The following is a 22,548-nucleotide window of genomic DNA, read 5'->3' on the forward strand; positions in this document are numbered from 1 at the left end:
TAAATAAATATTTTTGAAAAGACCTGAAAATTTCCTAAGCTCTCACTTCTGATTGACTTTGAGGCCTGAGCAAGTAGTAAGTGAAGCCAAAGCAGAATTGTAAACTACATGGGTGGTTGTTAAAGGACTTCTCTAAGATGCACACAGAGGATCTTGGCAAAGACGGGGAGACTTTGGTTTCAGGTGTTTTAGGAAATCATTAACTAGTCACTGATCATTAATTAGTCACTAAGAAAACCAAGTAGTGACTTCAGCCACATCAACGAGGACAAAGGCTTCAAAGAATAAGTTCAGAAAAGCTACTAGGCAAACAGTAACAACAAAAAACCTTAGGAGGCAGAGAGAATCTGATTTCCAGAGTAGTTACATAGTATTATAGTTTTCAACAATAAACTACAGAACATTCAAAGAAACAAGAAACTATGAGCCATTCATAGGGGAAAATGCAACCAACTAACATTGTCTCTGAGAAGACCAGACACGGGATTTAGTAGGCAAAAATTTTATATTAATTATTTTAAATATGTTCAAAGAGCTAAAAGAAACCATTTCTAAAGACTTAAATGAATTTATAAGAATGAGAGACTATCAAATAGAGAATACCAAATAGAATAATACCTATATAATAGAAATTATAAAATGGAACCAAATAAAAATCTGAAGTTGAAAAGTATAACAATGGAAATGAAAAATTCACTAGAGGGACTTAGCAGTAGACTTGAGCAGGCAGAAGAAAGAATCAATGAAGTTGAAGACAGTTTAATTGAATTATTCCAGTTTGAGGAATAGAGAAAAATAAACAGAGGTTCAGAAATCTGTAGGACACAGAGAGAATAATGACAAAGGGGCAGAAAGAATATTTGAAGAAGTAATGTCCAAAAACTTTTGAATTTGATGACAAACACTAATCAACACATCCAAGAAGTTTAGTGAATGCCACATGGATAGACTTACAGATATCAAAGTCTATGTATATCATGGTTAAACTGATGAAAGCCAAAGAGAGAATCTTGAAAACAGCAATAGAGAAGAAACTCATCACATTCAATAGAATAATCATGAAGGCAAGCAAGGCAATGGAAAGAAATATTCAGTAGTCTGACCAAAAAAAAAAAAACAAAAAACTGTCAAACAATTTTTTACCAGGGAAAATGATCCTTCAAAAGCCAAGAAGGAAAAAAATAGATGTATTGGACTTCATCAAAACTATAATGATAAATGTGTATGTATAGTGGTTCTAAAGGCAATTAAAAAAAAAGTTGTTGGCCTCCCAATGTAGCTCTGTAAGTGCCATCAATACCCCCAAAACAGGCCCAAAGGCAAAGTCCTTGCCTTTTGAAAACCCAGGACATAGTGCACGCAGCCATTTTCCAAGTTAAACCATGCATCCACTCTTTAAACCACATATGACCCCTTCTGAACTTTCTAAGAATCTGAACAAAAAGTCAATACTCAATCACACTTCATCCAAAGGAGTACATATTACTCAGGACAGGCTCACTACTATAAGAAACAGCTCCCAAGAGGTTCCACATATTAAAAGCTCATTCCTTGCTTGTGTCATAGCACAGTGCTGTTCACAATGCTCTGCTCCATAACCATTGAGGATCCAGGCTCTTTCAAGGCATCTTCTTCCTCTGGCCAGCAGACAAAAACAGCATGGAGAATTGTGTAAAGGTTTTCTTAAGGGCCAGGCTGCAGACTAGAAGTAGCATATATTACTCCCACTTTCATTCCTTTGGCACCACCCAACTGCAACAGTGACTGGTAAATGCAGCCTAGCTGCACAGGCAGAAAGCTCTGGAAAGCCAGGAGTCCTGGAGAACAAATCAAATCATTCTGATTGGAAAAACTTTGCTCTTGGAAAGCTGGGAGCAGTCTAAAATGAGAGTTTCAGTGCAGAATGTGATAAGAACAATGAAGAGGGGAGGAGAGAACACCCAGGAGGCTGAGCATTAGTGCTGTGGAGGTTTGCAGGGGAGTTTTACCTTCAGATCCTGGCATGACCTGAGACTCAGTTTCCCTGGGGTTTGGAACCTCTTCACTTTAATTCCCTCCTACACTTTTTATTGTAAATTTTCATTCCTCTGTGTTTGTTCTGAATCAAAGTCTGATAAGCACTATGTAAATACAAAGTTTTCTATCACTGCTAAGCAAATATTCATTTGGGGGGATGCTTATTGGAAAGGGTTAACTGAAACGGCACATTCAAATTAAACTAAAGAAAAAACTTTAAAATTATACATCTTGCATAGACCATCTCATATTTAACTAAGTCTTCTTCAAACATATGTGCTATTGCTGAGATTATCAAGCCTATTGCAGACTTTTCACTTATGAAATTTTAGATTTCATTGTCAATCAAAATGAATTCAAATTCTATATATAAAATACAAGGCTTCCATGTATATATGTACTTGTTATGTACAGTAATAACTCCATCCTCAACTCCATCTCCCCCTTTATCCACTACCCCATTTTCCTGCTTTCTTTTACAGCAAAACTCCTCAAAAGAGTTGTCTATATTTGCCATCTCTATGTCTGTTCCTCCTTTTGTCCTTCCTCTCCCCAACAGAAACTGATCTTGGTGAGACCTCCAGAGACCTGCATATTTTCAATTCCAAGAGCCAATTTTCAGCTGTCTTATTTGACAAGTTGATCACTCCATCCTTCTGGAAATACTGTCTTCATTCAGCTTCCAGCACACCACTTTCTCTTGATTCTTCTCCTACCTCACTGACTTCTCTTCATTCCCTTGTCTTGTAATTAGTGGAGTGGCCCAGGGCTAAGGACTCTTTCTGTCTTTATTTATAGCCCTGTAGATATGATCACATCTAGACTCATACCTTTGATTAATATTATCATCTATAACATGACAATTCCCAAATGTATGCCTCCAGGCAGGATGTCTGCAGCCCTTAAACTCAGATTCATATAGCCAACTCCCTACTAGACATTTAGTTGAAAAGAATTCACAAATTTAATACACCCAAATCCCTGATTCCCCATTCATCCTGACACCTGCAGACCCCTGAACCTGCCCCATCTCAGTTCATTCTTCCACTTGCTTGGACTGAAGACACTGAATCATCATTGACTTCTTCCCCTTTTCTCTCTCTTTTTCTGTCTCATAATCTACATAGACTCTATTAGCAAATCCTATTAACTCTACCTCAAAATATTTCCAGAATCTGGCCACATCTCACCAGTGCTCACAGAAAATTTTGTAGTACCAAATACATACAACAGAAAATAGGAAAGGTCTCAAAACCCCTACTTTAAAATCCTAGAAAAAAAGAGCATGATAAATCCCAAAGAAGGTAATAATAAAGATAAGAGCAAAAAATCAATAAAATTCAAAATATTAAAACAGCAATAAAATGAATTCTTTGAAAATATGAATAAAGTTACCTTTAATGAGACTAATAAAGAAAAAAGAAACATAATCAGGAAAGAAACAGAACTTGCAAACATCAAAAGGATATTAATGAAATACTATGAATAACTATGTGAACGTGAAAGCTCATCAGTCTTGTCTGACTCTTTGCAACCCCATAGACTCTTCAGTCCATGGAATTCTCCAGGCCAGAATACTGGAGCAGGCAGCCTTTCCCTTCTCCAGGGGATCTTCCCAACCCAGGGATTGAAGCCAGGTCTTCCGCATTACAGGCTGATTCTTCACCAGCTGAGCACAGGGGAAGTCCAAGAATACTGGAGTGGGTAGCCTATTCCTTCTCCAGCGGATCTTCCTGATCCAGGAATCAAACCAAGGTCTCCTGCATTGCAGGCAGATTATTTACCAACTGAGCTATCAGGAAAGCCATGATACATGCATAAATTTGACAGTTTAGATGAAATGGATTAAATCCTTGAAAGACACAAGCTATCATAACTTGCCCTAATGAAATAGACCATTTGACTAGCCTTATAGTTATTAAGGAAATTTAATTCATAACTTTAAAACTCCTCAAAAAAAAAAAAAACACTCCAGGTCCAGATGGTTTCACTAGAGAATTCTACCAAACATTTAAAAATAATTTAATGCTAATTCTGCTCAATCTTCTCACTTTATAAGGCTAATGTTACTCTAACACAAAAACCAGACAAACACAGTACAAAGAAAAAAGTATTACAAGCTACTAAAACCCATGATTACAGACACAAAAATTTTTAACAAACTATTAAGAAATAGAATTCAACAATATATAAAAATAATTATACAACATGATCAAGCAAATAAGATTTATTCCAGGGATGCAAGACTGGCTCAATATTCAAAATCAATCAATGCAATTCAACTTTTTAACAGAAAAATAAAAGGAATATTATGACCATATCAATCATTGTAAAAAAAAAGTTGATGAAATTCAACCCTCATTAATGATAAAAACACTGAGAAATAGGAATAAAGGGAAACTTTCCGAACTTGATAAAGTCCATCTACAGCTAACATTATACTTAATGATCAATGACTAAATGTTTTCCCTCTGAGATCATAAAGAAGACAAGATGTCTTATCTCTCTACTCCCATTTAACAAAGTACTGGAAATTCTAATCAGAGCAATAAGGAAAAAATTAAAACCATACAGATCAGAAGGGAAGAAATAAAATTGTTCTTGTTTGAAAATGACATGATTGTCTCTATCAGTTCAGTTCAGTTCAGTCGCTCAGTCGTGTCCGACTCTTTGCAGCCCCATGAATCGCAGCACGCCAGGCCTCCCTGTCCATCACCAACTCCCAGAGTTTACTCAAACTCATGTCCATTGATTGTCTCTATAGAACATCCCAAAGAATTATCCATAAAAGTAAAAATTCATAAACTGGACTTCACCAAAAAGTTTTGAAGTTTTGGTTTTCATAAGACCCTGTTAAGAGAATGAAAAGACAAATTACACAATTGGGGGAAATATCTGCAAACCACATATCTTACAAAGAACTAGAATTTAGAATACATAAAGAACTCTCGCTTAACCATCTCTTTGGTACCAACTTTTCAAGGAAGTCACATCAAAAAAATTTAGAGATATATTTTTTTAACTACCACAATGATTTTGGCAACTTAACTCCTCTGAACCTCAGTTTCCCATTTATAAAAGGAGGATAATAACAACCAGCCTCAGAAGGTTGTTGAAAGAAACAGTACGATTCATGTAACTGGCACATCTTAGAACTTAATGGCTAAGTGTTTCTTTCCAAACCAAGGAAATATATCATTAGAGTGTCTCTGTATAAAGCCAAGGGCCAGCCTAAGACCAATGTGAAAATGATCTTCGAGCCCCAGTCTTTGTTTGCTCATAGCATATCCCCTGTGGGTCCCTCTCCTGCTGCTCCCCTTTCTCCTCCATTCTCAGGATTCCAGACACGCATGACACAGACATACATGGCCATGTCCCAGAAGATTTCTTTTTCCTGCAAATTCCCCAGTCTCAAATCTTTTCTTTCCAGTTGTTTTCTTGACACCTCCCATTCTTTTGTCCCACTCCCTCAGGGTGCTCTACTTCCTATTTTCTTCTAAGTGACACCTAAAACCTATGGGCAATAATCTCTCGGAAGTGGGAGTTAGCACCTCTTATGAGTACATTTGCAACTGATTCTAGGTGACTAGGAAAAAGACCCAAGTATCCTTCTCAAAAATTCTTATATCAAAATAGAAGATGAAATATCAATATTATCCCCGAAAGAAAGTTGAGCCTGTCCCTCATTCATGCTTTGCATAAATACTTAAACAAATAGTAATCAGATGCCACTCACCCTACCTCACATCAGCTCCAGTGTGAAAATGAGAATTGTAATTATGGAGAAGAGAGGTCATTTCACAACCTGAGACACTTGGGGAAAGGAGAATTCTAGATAGAGCTTTTCAATGTGGAGGTTCCCTATGGCATTGGGTATCCCTAGAGAACATGAAGGCCCTGCCTGAGTGAAAGGAGAAACAGTGAGACAAGAATCCTAAAATAGATGTGAAAGGACAGAGAAAGCATTTTTCTCAAGGTCTTAATGATTGCCTTGCAAGTGGTAACAAAAATCATCTCACAGGTGGCTTTCTCTGGCTCATCCGCTCTAATATGGCAGATAAAGAGCAGTCAGTGACACAAGATTTCCTGTTACCTTTCCTTGGAATTTTTGAAAATTGCTTGGAATTCTTTACCTAGCTCTCTGGAGATACACTGCTTTAAACCAAAGAAAATACTTGAATGGTAGGATTTCAGACATATTTCAAGGCCACAGAAAGAATTATTGGGGCAGATGTTTTTTTGATACCAATCAGATTGTGTTCAGGTAGGCTTATTCTGTTAATGCACCCTGATGTCCTGAGAAGAAGGCATTTATTCTGAGTGTGCATGTGTGTGTGTGTGTGTGTGTGTGTGTTACTACTGCTAGGCCAGTGAAGAATACGAAGTTCACAGAGGTGTGGTAGTTTTCCTAAGGCCACACAGTTACAAAGGAACAGCAGAGATGAGATTTAAAAGAGGGTCTTCTGCTTCAAAACAACTCACTCATTTCTAATTGGAAAGGAAAATTAAGATCAAAATATCCAATTGGAAAAAAATTCCACATGCCCTTCAAAAGAATCCATGTTTGGTTTTTCAGTCATTTTAGTCCAAGGATCTTGTTGCATCTCTGGTAGTCATTTGTTGCATCTGCCACCCAACATTTATTCTTCCTCCTGAGGTAACTACCCTGGTTCTCCACCAGGGACCCACTTCCTTCCCATCTTACTCTGTGAAAAGGTCCATTCTCAGCCAATCAGAACAAGGATAACCCTATTACACTGGCTATTTCAGAGATGGGCATATAAACTCCAATATGGTTTTGCTTATGATTTTTCTAAAACTCTTCTTTCCACATGCCCTGGGTCTGAGAGGATGTGCTGAGTCGCTCAGTCATAGCCAACTCTTTGCGACCCCATGGAGGATGTACACTCTTAGGTGCTGCAGTTGTCTTGCTGCCACCAAATGACAGCCTTTCTGAAAACAGAGCCAGTAAAAGAAGTAGAGCCAACAGCTGCAGAGAGAAACCAGCTCTTGATGGTATCTTGGGACCACTAAATCAATCTGGACCTGAAGTTAGAATTTTCCAGTCATGAAAGGTAACTAATTCAGATTTTACTTAAACCTACTTGAATTTTCTGTCACTTGAAACTGAAGAAGCCCTGATTAATGCAACACCACACTGTTCTCTTGTAAAACGAGCATCAAACTTTTCCAGATTTAAAGCCAGAATTGGTGAAGGTTTTGAGTTGCATTTGATCATAAAATAGAGTTTCCCCAAAATTATTTTCTTGGAGCAGAACTCACCAAGAGGCCTTTCCTTGTAGGAGCCTTTCTGAATGCCAAAGAGCACTAGGCCAACCAGTCCTCTGAGCCCTTGGCCTACTTCCCCAAGTGCTTCCCAAGAAATGATGAACAGTCACTTGTCTATAGACTCAGATGACACCTGTCAATGTGAGTAATGGTTTTAGACATCTTAGAGAGTGGGAAGTACAGGTCAAGTGCAAAAGTGACTAAATACAGAATGAGTCCATGGTGCATGCCATCCAAGCTTATGTTTAATTATGGGCCTTGTGCTGTGGTTTGAATGCTGGCCCCCAAAATATGTTTATGCCCTAATCCCCAGAACTTGTGACTATTACTTCATTATAGCAAAAGAGTGAATATTCTTATATGGCAACCGATGAGATTAAATTAAGATCTTGAGAAGATGAAGCTATCCTGGATAATCTGAATAGATGCTAAATGCTATCATACGTATCCTTACACAAGGAGCAGAAGAAGAGAAGAAAGATACCCAGAGAAAAAGGCAATGTGAAGACAGAACATAGATAAGCCAAGAAATGTAGGCAGCTGCTGAAGCTGAACGAGGCAAGGAAGGATCTCCCTTTAGAGATTCCACAGGGAACCCAGCTGATGCCTTCTGGCCTCCAAAAGGACAGGAGAAAAAAAATTTAGACTTCTGGCCTCCAGAGTGATGACAGAAAAAATTTCTGTTGTTTTAAGGCAGCCAGTTTGTGGTAATTTATTATAGCAACTACAGGGAACTAGTCACCTTGTTAGAGTAATATTAGGTCACTGAAGTTAATTTCAGGTCAGACATCGTGTAAGGGAACTGCCAGCAAAGAACCACATACAACTAATATTTATACAGTGCTTACTATGCTCCAGGTACTGTTCTAAGTACTTTGCACATATTAACTCATTTAATCTTTACAGCAACCCTAGGAGATAGGTAGTGTTGTAATTATCCTCATTGTGCAGATGAGGAAACTAAGGCACGGTGAGATTAAATTAGCCCCAGTTGGTACAGCTATGAAATATCACAGTTGAGATCCAAGTCCAGATGGAACTATTTCCAGAGTCAATGTTCTTGAGCACTTTGCTCTATTGCATTCACTGTATGAAAAAAATGCCAGTTTCACGGGAATTTGTCTACATTGGAGGCTCTCACCTCTGGTTGCATATTCAAATCACCCAGTGCTAAAGGTGAAGAAGCACACTGAAGATAAATAACAGAATCAAGGGCATAGGATTGGGAGCCTTGGCAGCACTTAAGAGTCGCCCCCAGATGACTCCAATGTGTAGCCAGGGTTAAAAACCACTGACTTCATAACCTCCAATGGCAAATTTAACAAACTTTTCAAATTGGCAGTGACCAGATGTTTTGGTTTCTCCAAATGTACACACAGAGAAATTAGACTGCAAAATCTAGTATTTTTTAAGGGGCTCAATTCAATAAAACTACTTTTTTCCCCCTGCGGTAGAATGGTTGATCATTTTTCATAAGGGTTGTACCATGGGAAAAATTCCAGAACAGATAGGTCCCATTGTCAATCCCTTGCAAATGTCATCTGGTGTGAATTATCTGGTGGTCATGATCCAATAGATATATTAAAATTATGAAAAACATTGAGATGACCAGCTCATGAAGACCTAAAACACAGTATACCATTTTTAAGTTTCCTGTTTATTATTGTCTCTTAATATTTTTGTCCTGGTAGTATTGAGAGAACTTGGAATTGCTCATTTATTCAATTTTCCTCTTTCTTTCTGCCTCTACATCAAAATAGAAGTTCAGTCTGAATAGCCAATTAATTACCAAAGTTTTAAGAAACTGAGGGTTCTTCTGAGTGATGGAAAGAGTAATCATCATTGAGGTACAACCTCCTAAAAGAAACAGGCTACAGACCACTGACCCTATTCATTTATATGTTTGTTTGTTCCTAAGATCAAGATCTTAGTATACTAATACACCCAAATGGATCTCTTGACCTGAGTAACTAATCAGTTAATTTGAATAACTAGTTTATCTCTTCTTTTTAAGTTGACAGGTTTGGTGTGTGTTTTGGCATTGTGTAAACACACCTGCTCAGCCACTCATGATAAATGAACACGACCAAAATAACAAATTGTAAATTGTGACATTGGGTGGTTTTCATCTTGAAGTACAAAGTTCAGCAAGCTTACTAAGTTAAGCTAAGGACAAGACATGTTCACTGTTGGACACAAATACATCATTTCTCTAAGCTACAATTTTGTATCCTTTATTTCTCATTGTTTGCAAAAACAAAACTGTGGTTTTCTAATTCTAGCTGTTTGACTTTATACTGTAGCCCAGTTTTATAGGGATTCTGATGTCATTCACAATGGTCCAGGAATATAGCCCATTACCACCAGCCAGAATGAAAAACTTGTAATACATGGGACGCTGGGTAGAGCACTCAAAAAGGCCTTGGATCAGAGGAGAGAATTAATTAGCCCTTGCACTAGCACTCTTCTAGAAGTACCTAGAAAATCAGATCAAGATCTGAAAGGGCCAAATTACTTCCAAGTAACTCAACTGCAACCCAGAACCAAGCTCAAGAATATTTATAGGAATACAAAAATATGCAATAGCCAGCAAGTTACAATGTGCCGAGCTGTACTTAGTTGCTCAGTCATGTTTGACTCTTTCTGACCCCATGCACCAAGTCCTCTGTCCAGATTACCAGAAATGCAAAGAAGCAGGAAAACACAGATGTTAGAATTACCAGACAATAACATTAAGGCAGCTATTATAATTGTATTTCATAAGTATGTAAAATTAAGTAGAGACATAGAAAATAGCAAAAAGGGCCAAAGTCGAATTTCTAGACATGGAAACTGCAATGTCTGAGATTGGAAACAGGATGAATAATACATAAGATATCACAGAATAAAAGACTGTAAACTTGAAGACACAGCAACAGAAACTATCCAAAAGAAACACACTGAAAAAAAATCTTAAAAAATGATAAAAGCATCAGTGATCTGTAAGACAGTTTCATAAAAGAGGAAAAAGATAAGGAAAAAGACAGGTTTCTTTTTGGAAATGATGTATGCAAGATAACAGTGGAGCGACATATTTAAAGTACTGAAAGTAAATAGCTGCAATCTAAAATGTTATATCTAGAATTATATACCTTCAGAAACAAAGGAGATATAAAGACATTTTCAGATATTCAAAATATAAAAAAACCGTCCTAAAAAATTAAATTCTTCAGGCAAAAGAAAAAATAAGATAGAAATATAGATCAACGTTCAAAAGTAAAGAACATCAGAAATGGCAAATACATGATTTTATCATTTAAATCCCTTTAAAAGATAATTGACTGTTTAAACAAAAATAAGAGCAATATGTTGAAGCTTCTTATGGCATGTGTAGGAGTAAAACAAATACAATAGCATAAAGGTCAACAGGTGAGAAATGGAAGTATATTATTTCATATTCCTATACATGAAGTGGTATAATATCACTTGAAAGTAAATGGTGATATAAAATGGAATAAAATAACACTCATTTCAAAAGATGGAAGATAGAGGGAAAATATGAACAAATAACAGCGAGACAAATAGAAACAAATAGCAATATGATAGATTTCAACCAAACGTCAAAAATTTCTGCTTTTAATTGGAAGGACTGATGCTGAAGTTGAAGCTTCAATACTTTGGCCACCTGATGTGAAGAGCTGACTCATTAGAAAAGACCTGATGCTGGGAAAGACTGAAGGCAGGAGGAGAAGGGGACAACAGAGGATGAGATGGTTGGATGACATCACCAACTCATTGGATATAAGTTTCAGCAAGCTCCGGGAGATGGTAAAGGACAGGGAAGCCTGGTGTGCTGCAGTCCATGGGGTCACAAAGAGTCAGACACAATTGAGCAACTGAGCAATAGAACAACAACTTTAAACACAACTGCATTTTAAGGAATCTTCAATACCCTAACTCAAAGGGTCAAAGATGACAATTTCAGAAGTTAGTGATGTCCTAGTGGCTTAGTGGGGGAGATCATGTAGTGGTGACCTTCCCCTCAAAGCAATGCTTATTTGTAGAAAGAGCTTTCCTTTTAATTTATCATTTTATTGAAGTATAGTTGATTTACAGTGTTGTGTTAATTTCTGCTGTACCACAAAGTGACTCAGTTATACACATATATATTCTTTTTTATATTTTTTCCATTATGGTTTATCACACCATATTGCTTATATCAATAGTTCCTCGTGCTATACAGTAGGACCTTGTGTTTATCCATTCTTGTAGAAATGTCTTGATCTCTACTGGCATTTAATTATATAGCTAGCAAGGTAACTTAAAATCTCATAATGTCAGTATTATTCCTTCTATTAGGTATAGTGAGACTTATACAATTAAACACTTGGAAAATATTACATGCAAATCTATAAACCAAAATTATCAGCTATTCACATCACTTTAATTAATATATTAATTCATAAGCGTTGACAGGTATTTCTCAGAGCATATTCATTTTGCGCTATTTCTTCACTAAATGATCTTATACATTATACTTATTTTCATCACAGACACAGATCCAAGAAGCTAATATTTTTGAAGTATACATAATATTCAATCATATTAGTCCTTGATAGTAGAGCATTTAAGTAACTTTCAGTATTCTACAGCTGTGAACCGTAACACCATAATTTTATGTAAATTGTTTCTTTCTTTTGGACTATTTCCCTTGAGTATCCTCCCCAAGTGAAATTCCTGGGGGAAGAAAGTGAACAGCTATTCAGCTACTGTTAAACATCGCCTCACAGAAACTCTAAACAATTGTCAGCGACACAAGGTCACACATACACACAGTTTTTTCATAGGTCTGCCTATAGGTTTTTTAATCTTCATTGAAATATAATTAACAATTAACTGTACATATTTAAAGCATGCAGTTTGATAAATTTTAAAACCGTCATGACATCAAAACAATGAACATATCCATCTCCACCAAAATTTTGTTCATACTCATAAACTCATCCTTCTGTCTCTCCCTTTGTCTCCAGGAAATCACTGATGTACTTCATGTTCCATAGATGAGTTTGGATTTCACAGAGTTGTATACTAATGGAGTCATAAAGCATGCACTCTTCTTTTTGCTTGGCTTCTTTACCCAGAACAATTATTCTGAGCTTCATCCTTGTAGCTCACATCAATAGTTCATTCATTTTTATGGTGGAGTAGTATTAGATTATTTGGCTATACCAGTTTATTTACTCATTTACTTTTTGATGGACATTTGGGTGGTTTCTAGTTTTTGGCTACTACAAATAAAGCTGCTAGAAACATGTGTATACAAGTCTTTGTGTCAACATATGCTTTTATGTTGCTTGGAAAAAGAGCTAGCAATGGAATGGGCAGGTCACATGGTATGTTTATGTTTTACTGTTTAAGAGACTTCAAAATGTTTTCCAAAGAGACTGCCATTTTACATTCCTATCAACAATGTATAAGTGTTCTAGTCTTCTGCATCCTCAATAGCACTTGGTACGTTCAGTCTTTTTAATGTAGCCATTCTAATGGAAACATACTGGTATCCCATTGTAGTTTGATTAGCATTTCCCTAATGACTAATGACTCATTGGAAAAGACTCTGATGCTGGGAGGGATAGGGGGCAGGAGGAAAAGGGGATTACAGAGGATGAGATGGCTGGATGGCATCACCGACTCGATGGATGTGAGTTTGAGTGAACTCCAGGAGATGGTGATGGACAGGGAGGCCTGGCGTGCTGCGATTCATGGGGTTACAAAGAGTTGGACACGACTGAGCAACTGAACTGAACTGAACTGAATGACTAATGTGATATGAGATCGCATTATGTGATGTGAGATGTAAGATTGTATGTGTGTGTATATGTGTATGGATATGAGAGTTGGACTATAAAGAAAGCTGAGCACTGAAGAATTGATGCTTTTGAACTGTGGTGTCAGAGAAGGCTCTGGAGAGTCCCTTGGACTGCAAGGAGATCCAACCAGTCCATCCTAAAGGAAATCAGTCCTGAATATTCATTGGAAGGACTGATGCTAGAGCTGAAACTCCAATATTTTGGCCACCTGATGCAAAGAACTGAATCACTGGAAAAGACCCTGATGCTGGGAAAGATTGAAGGCAGGAGGAAAAGGGGACCACAGAGGACAAGATGGGTGGATGGCATTACCAACTCAAAGGACATAAGTTTGAGTAAACTCCGGGAGCTAGTAATGGACAGGGAGGCCTGGTGTGCTGCAGTCCATGGGGTTGCAAACAATCGGACACAACTGAGTGACTGAACTGAACTGAACTGAATGACTAATGATGTTGAGCATCTTTCCCTGTTTTTATTTGCCATTCATATGTTTTCTTTAGCAAAGTATCTGTTCATATCATGAGGTGCAGGAGCAATTTCGTTAGAGAAAGAAAAGTATTTTTAACAATTGGTACTGGAACAATGGGCTATCCATATGTAAAAGAAAGAACTTTGATTCATATTTCTAACCCTATCTAAAAATTAACTCAAAATAGGTCATAGACAAAAATGTAGAACCTGAAGCAATAAATATTTTATAAGAAAATAAGAGAAAATCTATGTGACCTTAGACTAGATAAAGGTTTCTTAGATCTAATTGCATGAAAAAAAATAGAAAAACTGGACTTCATCAAAATTAAAAACCTCTGTTTTTCAAAAGACACAGTTAAGAGAATGAAAAAAAGATAAGTCATGCAGACCAGGAGAAACTAATTGCAAAGCACATATTTGGTAAAGAACTTGTATCTGGGATATATAAGAATTTTCAAAATTCAATAACAAGAAAACAAAGGACCTAACACACTGGTATTTAGATTTGTTTATCAGATAGGGAACTTTTAGTAAGTAAAGAACACTCACTGGGAGACTGAAGTGCTGTTGAAAGAGGACAGATTAGAGGCAGGAGTGAGAAACAAAGAATGCATGAAGAAAAGGATTTGGGATTTTTCATTGTCAAATAGGAAAACTGTCAAAAGCAAATGGCCTTACTTTCTTCACAGTAACTTTTAGGATCAGCCTTGACAACATGAAGTAAGTATAACGGGAGAATCTTGAATATGGTCGAGAACTGATTTAAGGCTTGGATAGTAGGATCAGATATGGCATGATAAAAGAGAGATTTGATATTAAAAAGAGGAGAAGTATTCTAAGATGGAGCACACATGGCGCATAGGGCAATTTTAAGTCCTAGGCTACCAAACAGCCCCCTTTGCCTGACTGAACGCCTCGTTCCCACTCACAAACCTGGGAATAGAGCATCCTTCGAGGACCAGCTAAGTGCTTGCTCATCACTCCCCTTCACTGCCACCAATCACCACAATCAGGCAGAGCACAGTTATTTGTGAACCACATTAATAACAGCAATTGTCTCAAGGACAAAATGAGATAACTGATATAAAACACACAACATAATTCCAGGAACACCCGGAGCTCAATAAATATTGGTTTCTCCTTCCTTTATCCCCCTTCCATAACCAAAGGGAAGGCAAATTGCACTGCTGGCCCCAGTTCAGAGGGTTTTAAGATTTAGAGCTCCTATGCTAAGCTGAGTATCCTCAAAGGCTGTTGGGTTGAGTGCAGCAACTTTTTCAACATCTTGAATCCAGCCTTTGATATCCCCATTGCCATATGTGGCAAGGAGTCAAAAAGCAAAATGGGAAGTGCCCCAGATTCCAGAACCAAGTTGCCAAGCTCTGGCAAAAATCAATAGGTAGACAATTTTCATGGTCCATCTGGTAACAGAAAACATTCATGTTCCCCCTCGTGCTTACTGAGGGCCCTTCAGTTGAGTATCCCTCCTGGCCTTTCCACTCCCCCTCACGTATTTCCCCTCAGGAAAGGAGGAATAAATGATAAATTTAAAAGCAGGACCTCTCAAGGAATGTTTGAAGCTCAGGCTCTCTCTCAATCTGCTGTCTTTCCAGAACAGGCACTACTGCGTAAGGCCTGTGGTATCCAGCCATCGTTGTTGCTGAGTGTTTCTGAGGGACAGTGTTAGGATCCAAAATGGAAACCATGTTGCCCCAAACCGGCTTTACCACTAAAAAGGGTGGTAATTTGTCTCTAGTTGCCTGATTCCTGGATCTCTTAGTTGATTATGAACTTGGGTAGGAAAGAGGGGTGTCATTATTTATCGGGCTTCCTCAAAACCCACCCACCCATCTGCACACTCAGACAGGCACCAGAGACCTCAGCACGTTCAGTAGCATGACCATGGTCCACATGTCACTCAACTTGCGTTTTCCCACCCATCCTGGACCTTTCACACTGACATTGCTACCACCAAGCTTTCACACAAGATGGAGCGTCAGACACACCATGATGCGTTTTCCGGCCTTCCTCCTGGAGGACAAGGACCAGCTATTGTACTTCTTTTGTGTGTTCCCCCTAGGGCCCAGCACAGTTCTGAGCACGTGGAACTCTGATAAAGAATTGGGAGACCCAAGTTCAAGCCCCACTCTGCCCCTTCCTCACCATGTAACTTCATACACATCACTTCACCAACAAGGATCGCCGATTCCTTATCATGATTGTTCTTTTTAAGTGACATTAAGTTAGACTTAAAATGAGTAAGAAGTTGGTCCCTTCTTCAATGTGGTAAAAGTGGTCAAGATCTCTAAAACTTGTTTACATCTCTGGCAAACATAGCTGTATATGTTTCAGACGTGCTTATGATGTCATCCTATTTAGAATGTAAACTCCAAGACTCTTACTATTTCCCACAAAGGTTCAAATAAAGGACTCGGAACCCAGGAATCCCCAGAAAATGAGATTTACTATCAAATTCCTATTAAAAGGTAGCAGAATTTTCCTAGACCAGGTCCACTGCTTTTATACAGGATTTAACACAATTTTATGATAGAATTTAACAGAGAACTAAATGTAAATCTATGCTACTCATGGTTTTCTTAAGGAAGGACTGGCAAAATATGCCCACAGCCCAAATACAGCCCACTACCTGTTTTTGTAAATAAAGTTTTACTAGAACATTACCACACTCACTTCTCTACATACTGTCTGTGTTTTCATGCTACAATCGCAGAGTTGAGTACCTACTGTAGCAGAGATTGTATGACTGCAAAGCCTAAAATAGCTACTATCTAGCTTTTATACAGAAAAAGCTTGCTTTTAAAGATCCCCCATTTTAAAGAATCCCTCAGTTAATCTTAATTGATCCAAATTATGCCTCATGAATGTCCTTAACACATGATTAAGTGACCACAAGAATTCAGTTTATTCCACGCGAGCCTTTCTGCTCAGTGTGTAAGAGGAGAGATTTGTTAAGATGGTTTCCAACGTCCACATTAATCATCGTTCTGATTTCAGCCAATAACTAATTTCCTTCACAAGGTTTGATTATTTCTGAATATTTGAGACCTGTGCAGGTCATGAGATTGGAGAAGCACTGACAGGGCACAGGAGACTCAAGTTCCAGTCCTTTCTTTGCCCCTAATTGACTAAACTCTGTGGTGCTCTGCTTCTATAAAATGAGGAGCCTGGACAGATGTGACATTTCTTTAAAACAGAGAATTATGATCAAGTGTGTGAAGTGCCTCATGGAAGGCCACCCTGGCTGCTATGAAAGCCCAAGGAATGGTACCACATCTTGATTTACAAAAGGAGAAAGGACTCAGAGAAGGCTTCTTGGAGGAAGTGATGATCTGAGTCTTGAAGGATGGAGGATTCATGCCTAGGAGGATGAACTGAGCAATCAAGCAAAAAGACCTCTTACTGAAGCCATCGTTGTACTTGGCTGAATAGAAAACATCATTAGTTTCAGCATCTAAACTACAGGAAAGTTCTCTCCAAATTCAAATAGATTCTAATGTGTGCATTACCCTCTGCTTCTGGATGTGCCTCGTGGAAGGTCAAACTGCCATCAACTTTTTACAAAATAGTCACCTTTTTTTGAAAAGAGATTTTTCTTTTTTATCTAAGCACCAAGGTCACACCCAAGTCTTGAAAAAACTTCAGCTTCCCCCAGGCTTAGGTGGTGTGATGACTATTGCCTAAAACACCATGGCAAGCTGAGAAAATGATCAATCAGGGAGTAGGGGTAAAGTATCGTTCCAGGCTATAATCAAGGTCAACAAGAGGTGAGAAAATTCTGACTTTAAACAACTTTAGACGTGGGATTAGGCAACATGCTTACACAGCAGTCATTTTCACGTAGCTAAACCATCCAAATAACTACAACAATAGATTCTGAAGGGAAGAGAATGATCTGAGTTGACCTAGCCATGCAATCTCAGCAATGATTCCTAAGTAATTGCTAGCTCTCCCACATTTCTGACTGCCTTTACTGATGTCAGAAGAAGAGTTCATTCATGCATTCAACAAATTTTAGTGAGTACCAGCTATGTACCGGCACTTTCTACACCAAGACACAGCCATAAACAAATGAGACAGACACCTCTGCCCTTGTGAAATTCACATTCTAGTATGTCATCCTTGTATGGAGAAAAGTACAAAGAGTTTTACCGTCTATCCTATGGGACATATTGCTTTCTGAATAGTCCCCAAAGGACATTTTGCAGAAGAGTCTAAGCCACAGATAAACCAGCCTTCTTGTGAACACTTCTCCCTCCATCATATTCTCTGTGTCAGAGCTATGTACAGGACAGGATAAAACCAAGGCAGTCTGGAGCTTTTTTTTTAATGTGCCCTCACTATCAACCCAAATGACTTCTAACACTTAAAGCCAAAATGCTCATATCTTTGAACCACTTCTGGGAATCCTGGCTAAGAGAATGGCCCTGACTTCTGAAAAAAATATTAGATGCAAAAATGTACATCATAGCCTTATTTAACCTAGCCTAAACAAAAAGACAAATTGTCCCATTTAATAAAACGTCTATGTAAAACTTATTTAAATTATTTCAAAAGCTACAAATTAATGGATAGATAAATTATTGTCTTTAGGATAAGTGAAATAACAAGCAACCACTAAGATGATATTTACAAAGATTCTATGATAATGTGGGAAATTTCTATTATGGGCAGTACTCAGGTAGAACTAAAATCTATATATATTCAATATAGCAAGCATGTATAAAAATCTACCAATAAAAATTAAAGCCTTGATGGAAATGTCCCAAAACATTAACAATTAATGTATTCAGGTGCTGAAATTATCAAAATTTTTCTACTTTTGTACTTTCCATAATTTCCATAGTAAACATTCATTATTTTTATAACTTAAAAAATAACTTTAAACCTAAATATAGTTTTTTAAAGGGCAAGAACAAGACAGCAAGAACAAATATAAAACAGTTTATCGTGGTAGCTAAGAGCCTGAGATCTGGATTCAAACTCCATGGATCTAAATCCTAGGTCCCTGGTTACTGTGTGACCTTGGGCAAGTTATTTAATCATTTTTTGGCCCCAGTTTCCCACCTGGAAAATGGAGGTGATAATAGAACTTCCTTAATGGGCTGGTATGAGGATTATAGATAACTCAAATCGTGTTTGGAGTAACCCCTTGTAAGCACTTGAAATGATAACAGATTCAATAGTCCAGCGGACTCAAACAAAGAGTTCACACAAGGGGAATGATGTACAAAACATCACATCTTCATTCCTTAGGGACAACTCATTCCCCCAGAGTTGTGTTTTCAGTGGGAATTTTCCTGCAGGCAGACTTAGTCCCCAGATCCTTTACTTACATTTTAAATTTCCCCTGAATAAGATGAACAGTATGTCGATATTCATTTTATGAGTAATTACTTCCTTGCTTCTTTTAATGTACTTGTCATAATTTATTAAGGAAAAGTACTTTTTGGCTTTAAAAACAAGTCTAAAATTCTTTGTTAAAAGGATTGTCAGAAAACACTAATCTTTACTGCAAGATGAAATGAACTCATAAAAATATTGTTTATGGTGCTAAAAGTAACTTTCTGATAAAAATCACATTTTTTCTGTTAAATATGCTTTCAGAAAACAAGCGAAATCAAAAGCTGGTCTCTAGCCTTCTGCATCTAATGTCTTTCTTTCTGTGCAAATTAACCACTTAAATCTGGGTAAAATAAAATCCAGAAAGGACAACCATTTATAAAATGGTTGCTTGACAATAATTATTAAAAGAGTGAGAATTCAGTTAAAATTGCATAAATATTAAATCTTAACCAATAAAAAAGATCCAGAGGATAAGAAGAGGTTATAAGAAAAGACAGTTTAAAACTTGTTCTTCTACACTTCCTTTTCCCAAAATGAGGCATCACTTTCCCCTCATGATCCATTATGAGAGAGGATGATGCCTTTCAGCTTTGAGACAAATTGTTTACCCTAATGCCTAGATTTCCTTGATTTTTTGATCCCATAAATTCTCTATTCAAAAAAGGCTGTGCTTCTGTTCCAGTTCTTGGTTTGGTTTGGCAACTTTTCTCTGTCTATGAATTCTGTTTTATCCTTGCAGAGTATCTACCCGTTTAACATGGTGGAAAGGTCTTGAGCCACGGAGTTTCGCAGGCTTAGATTTTAATTTGGCTGGGCACTAGCTGTATCATCTTCATTCAGCCACTTAACCTAAAACAGCCTCAGTTTCTTTGTCTATAAAATGGGCACAGTAAATGCATATCTCACAAGGTTACAATGGGGCTACATGGGACTGCAGGTGGCAAATGACTAGACATGGTGGGCAACTGAATCAAGCGCTTGTTCCTTCCCCTATGAGTCTCTTTTGAGCAGTCATTCTCCAAATCCTGAAATCCCTTGGTTTCTTTCCTTCTTTCCGTCTCAGACCAGAAGGTAAATTTCTCCTGAACTTCAGATTTTTTTTTCTTCTTTTTTCCTTTTTTTTTTTAAATTTTATTTTATTTTTAAACTTTACATATTTGCATTAGTTTTGCCAAATATCAAAATGAATCCGCCACAGGTATACATGTGTTCCCCATCCTGAACCTCATTCAGAAGAACATTTGGGCTCTAAGCTAACTTCAACTCATTAACACTTATGTACCAGGGGAACATGAAACGAGTTGGTGGTGAGCGCGGTCCCTTTTCCGTGGGCCCGGAGAAGTGGGACTCTTCCTCAGGCCCGGGGGTTCCCATTGCATTCTCTTTCCCACCATTTAAGTTTGACTCTGCGCATCTCCCTGCCGAGATAAGTTGATCCAGAGCCTCTGAGCTACATGCCAATACTTGGGCTCCCTCAAGACCTCAAAACTAGCCAGCCCACACCCTGTAAAGGAAAGGTGAAGAAGGAATGAGAAGGGGAGATGGGCAAGACGCCACAGGTGACACGGGATCGCGCGGAATCGGAGAGGTTACTGCTGGGCCAACAGCTTTCCAGGTCGCCTCCCGCTCCGCTCTTCCCCCAGCGCAGTCAAAGGATTCGAAGCAGACCTGAGAAGCGCTCGGAGCCGTGGAGAGCGGTGGCGGCGTCTGCCCGCGATCACTTCTCCACTAGCCAGCGTCCCGCCCGCAGCCCCGGCGCTGTCAGATGCTCCCCTGGCCCCGCACTCCAAGCTCCTTACAGCTGCCCGCAACTCCCCTCTGCGATCCTCCAGGCGCCCGGCGCGCTGCGCTCCTGGACGCTGGGAGCCTGGAGGTGCGCTCCACTCCGCGCCCTCAAAGGAAAACGCTACCTGTGGAAGTAATGTGCGCAGAAGAGACCCAGAAGCACAGTCGCAGGCGGACCCAGGAGAGAGCTGGGCTGCCCGGCGAGTATCCCCGCGGGCACCGCGAAAGAGGGCAGCTCCTGCAGGAACCAGGCGGCGCGGGCGGGCAGACGGAGAGCCACCGGCATCAGGTTCTCCGAGTACTTCCCGTAGCCGGAGGGCTCCGCGAGGTACAGGACCAGTGCCCCCAGGGCGGCCAAAGTGGCACTGCCTGCCAGCACCGGACTCTGCTGGCAGCGAACAGACATTGCGCCGTGTTCCCTGCCGGTGGCCGCTAGCAGCGCAGAAGAGAGCGAGGCCCCCACGGTCCCTTTATGGAGAGCTAAACGCCACCCCCGCGTCCGCCCCTTCGGCCTTGACTCCCGCCCCTGCATCCTACCTCCCATCCCAGTGCGGTCAGCCCTGGCTAGGCTCGCAGCGATGCCCCTTTCGCAAGGCTGGCACTTTGGAAGCAGCCAGACGGAGAATGGACGAAGGCTTTCGTGGAGTCAACGTCGTGTCCTGGGCCCTTCCATTAGCCCATATTAGCGCCTTCGCCCGCGCGCGCGCCCTCTCCATCCTTCTCAGCCTGCCACCCTTCTCAGCGCCCTTCGAAGATTTGTTCTTCACCCATCAACCTCTGAAGTTGCAACTTCTGAGACTAGGAAATAAGAGAAAAGCACAGGTACGATTTAGCCAGGGTGATTCTGCGGCCGTAACACACACCGTGTGGTCGCCACGCAACCCAACCCACTGACCATCAGCACCATGGTCTCCCCAGCCCGTCCTGTTCCGTGTGCTCCTTCGCTCTCCTCCGGCTTCCACTCAGCCCTGCATCCTTCCTTCGACTCTGGGCCCAGCATCCGGACACGTCCTGCTTCCCCTAGGCTTTCTGTATCCCGGAGCCGCGTTTCTTGGTTAGTGACCGCACCGTCTGGCCCCCAGATAGTTACCAGCCTCTCCCCATCCCTACTGCCTCCGCGGTCTTTCTGCATGAAAGAGGCTAGTCTCTCATCTAATGTGGATGAATCGAGTTCCACATAATGTTCCCATTCGAAGGGCAACTGCGCTCTGAACTCCTAAGACGCATTTCTTTCTCTCTCGCCCTTCTGTTTGCTGCACTTCTCTCATTCTTCACCCTTTCCTTCATTATCTGTTTCTTCTTCCCTTCTCTGAGAACTTCCTGGTGGTCCAGCGGTTAGGACTGTGCACTTGCATTGCAGGGGGCAGGGCTTTGATCCCTGGTCGGGAAACTAAATCCAGCATGCCACTGGGCATGGTCAAAAACAAAAATATATCTTTTTCCCATCTCTGATTCCATACCCAGGCTTCCTTGACTGCATTCTTCATCTGCTTTGTGCCCCTTTTTTCCTCTTCTTTCTTTAACCCAGTTTCCTCCACCCAGGGTGACCTCCTCTTCCCACCTACTGTTTATCTTCTTGTCTTCTTGTCCCACCTGCCTTGATTGCTTCATCCCTATTAATTTTCTCCTTTTGTCCCTACTTCAGGCTCCACCCCAATCTTTCCCTTTCCCTCTATCCGCTTTCTTGGGTGCTTTCTTCATCCTTCTCCCTTTGCTCCCACTAACTGCCTCTCAGGAGCCCCATTCATATTTCTCCATCCACTCCTGCCATTTC

General features: G+C 39.7%; 1 protein-coding gene across 1 annotated transcript in view; it reads right to left on the bottom strand.

Annotated features, from left to right (window-relative positions):
* SRD5A2 (steroid 5 alpha-reductase 2) overlaps positions 1–21,180 on the bottom strand; it is a 47,044-nt gene extending 25,864 nt beyond the window's left edge. The window contains exon 1 of the mRNA XM_055539078.1: positions 20,900–21,180. Within this exon, the coding sequence (XP_055395053.1) occupies positions 20,900–21,180 (281 nt within the window). The remainder of the gene's footprint in view (positions 1–20,899) is intronic.
* Between the last annotated feature and the right edge of the window lie 1,368 nt (positions 21,181–22,548).

The sequence above is a fragment of the Bubalus kerabau genome, chromosome 11, assembly GCF_029407905.1.
Source record: "Bubalus kerabau isolate K-KA32 ecotype Philippines breed swamp buffalo chromosome 11, PCC_UOA_SB_1v2, whole genome shotgun sequence".
Taxonomy (NCBI): Eukaryota; Metazoa; Chordata; class Mammalia; order Artiodactyla; family Bovidae; genus Bubalus; species Bubalus kerabau.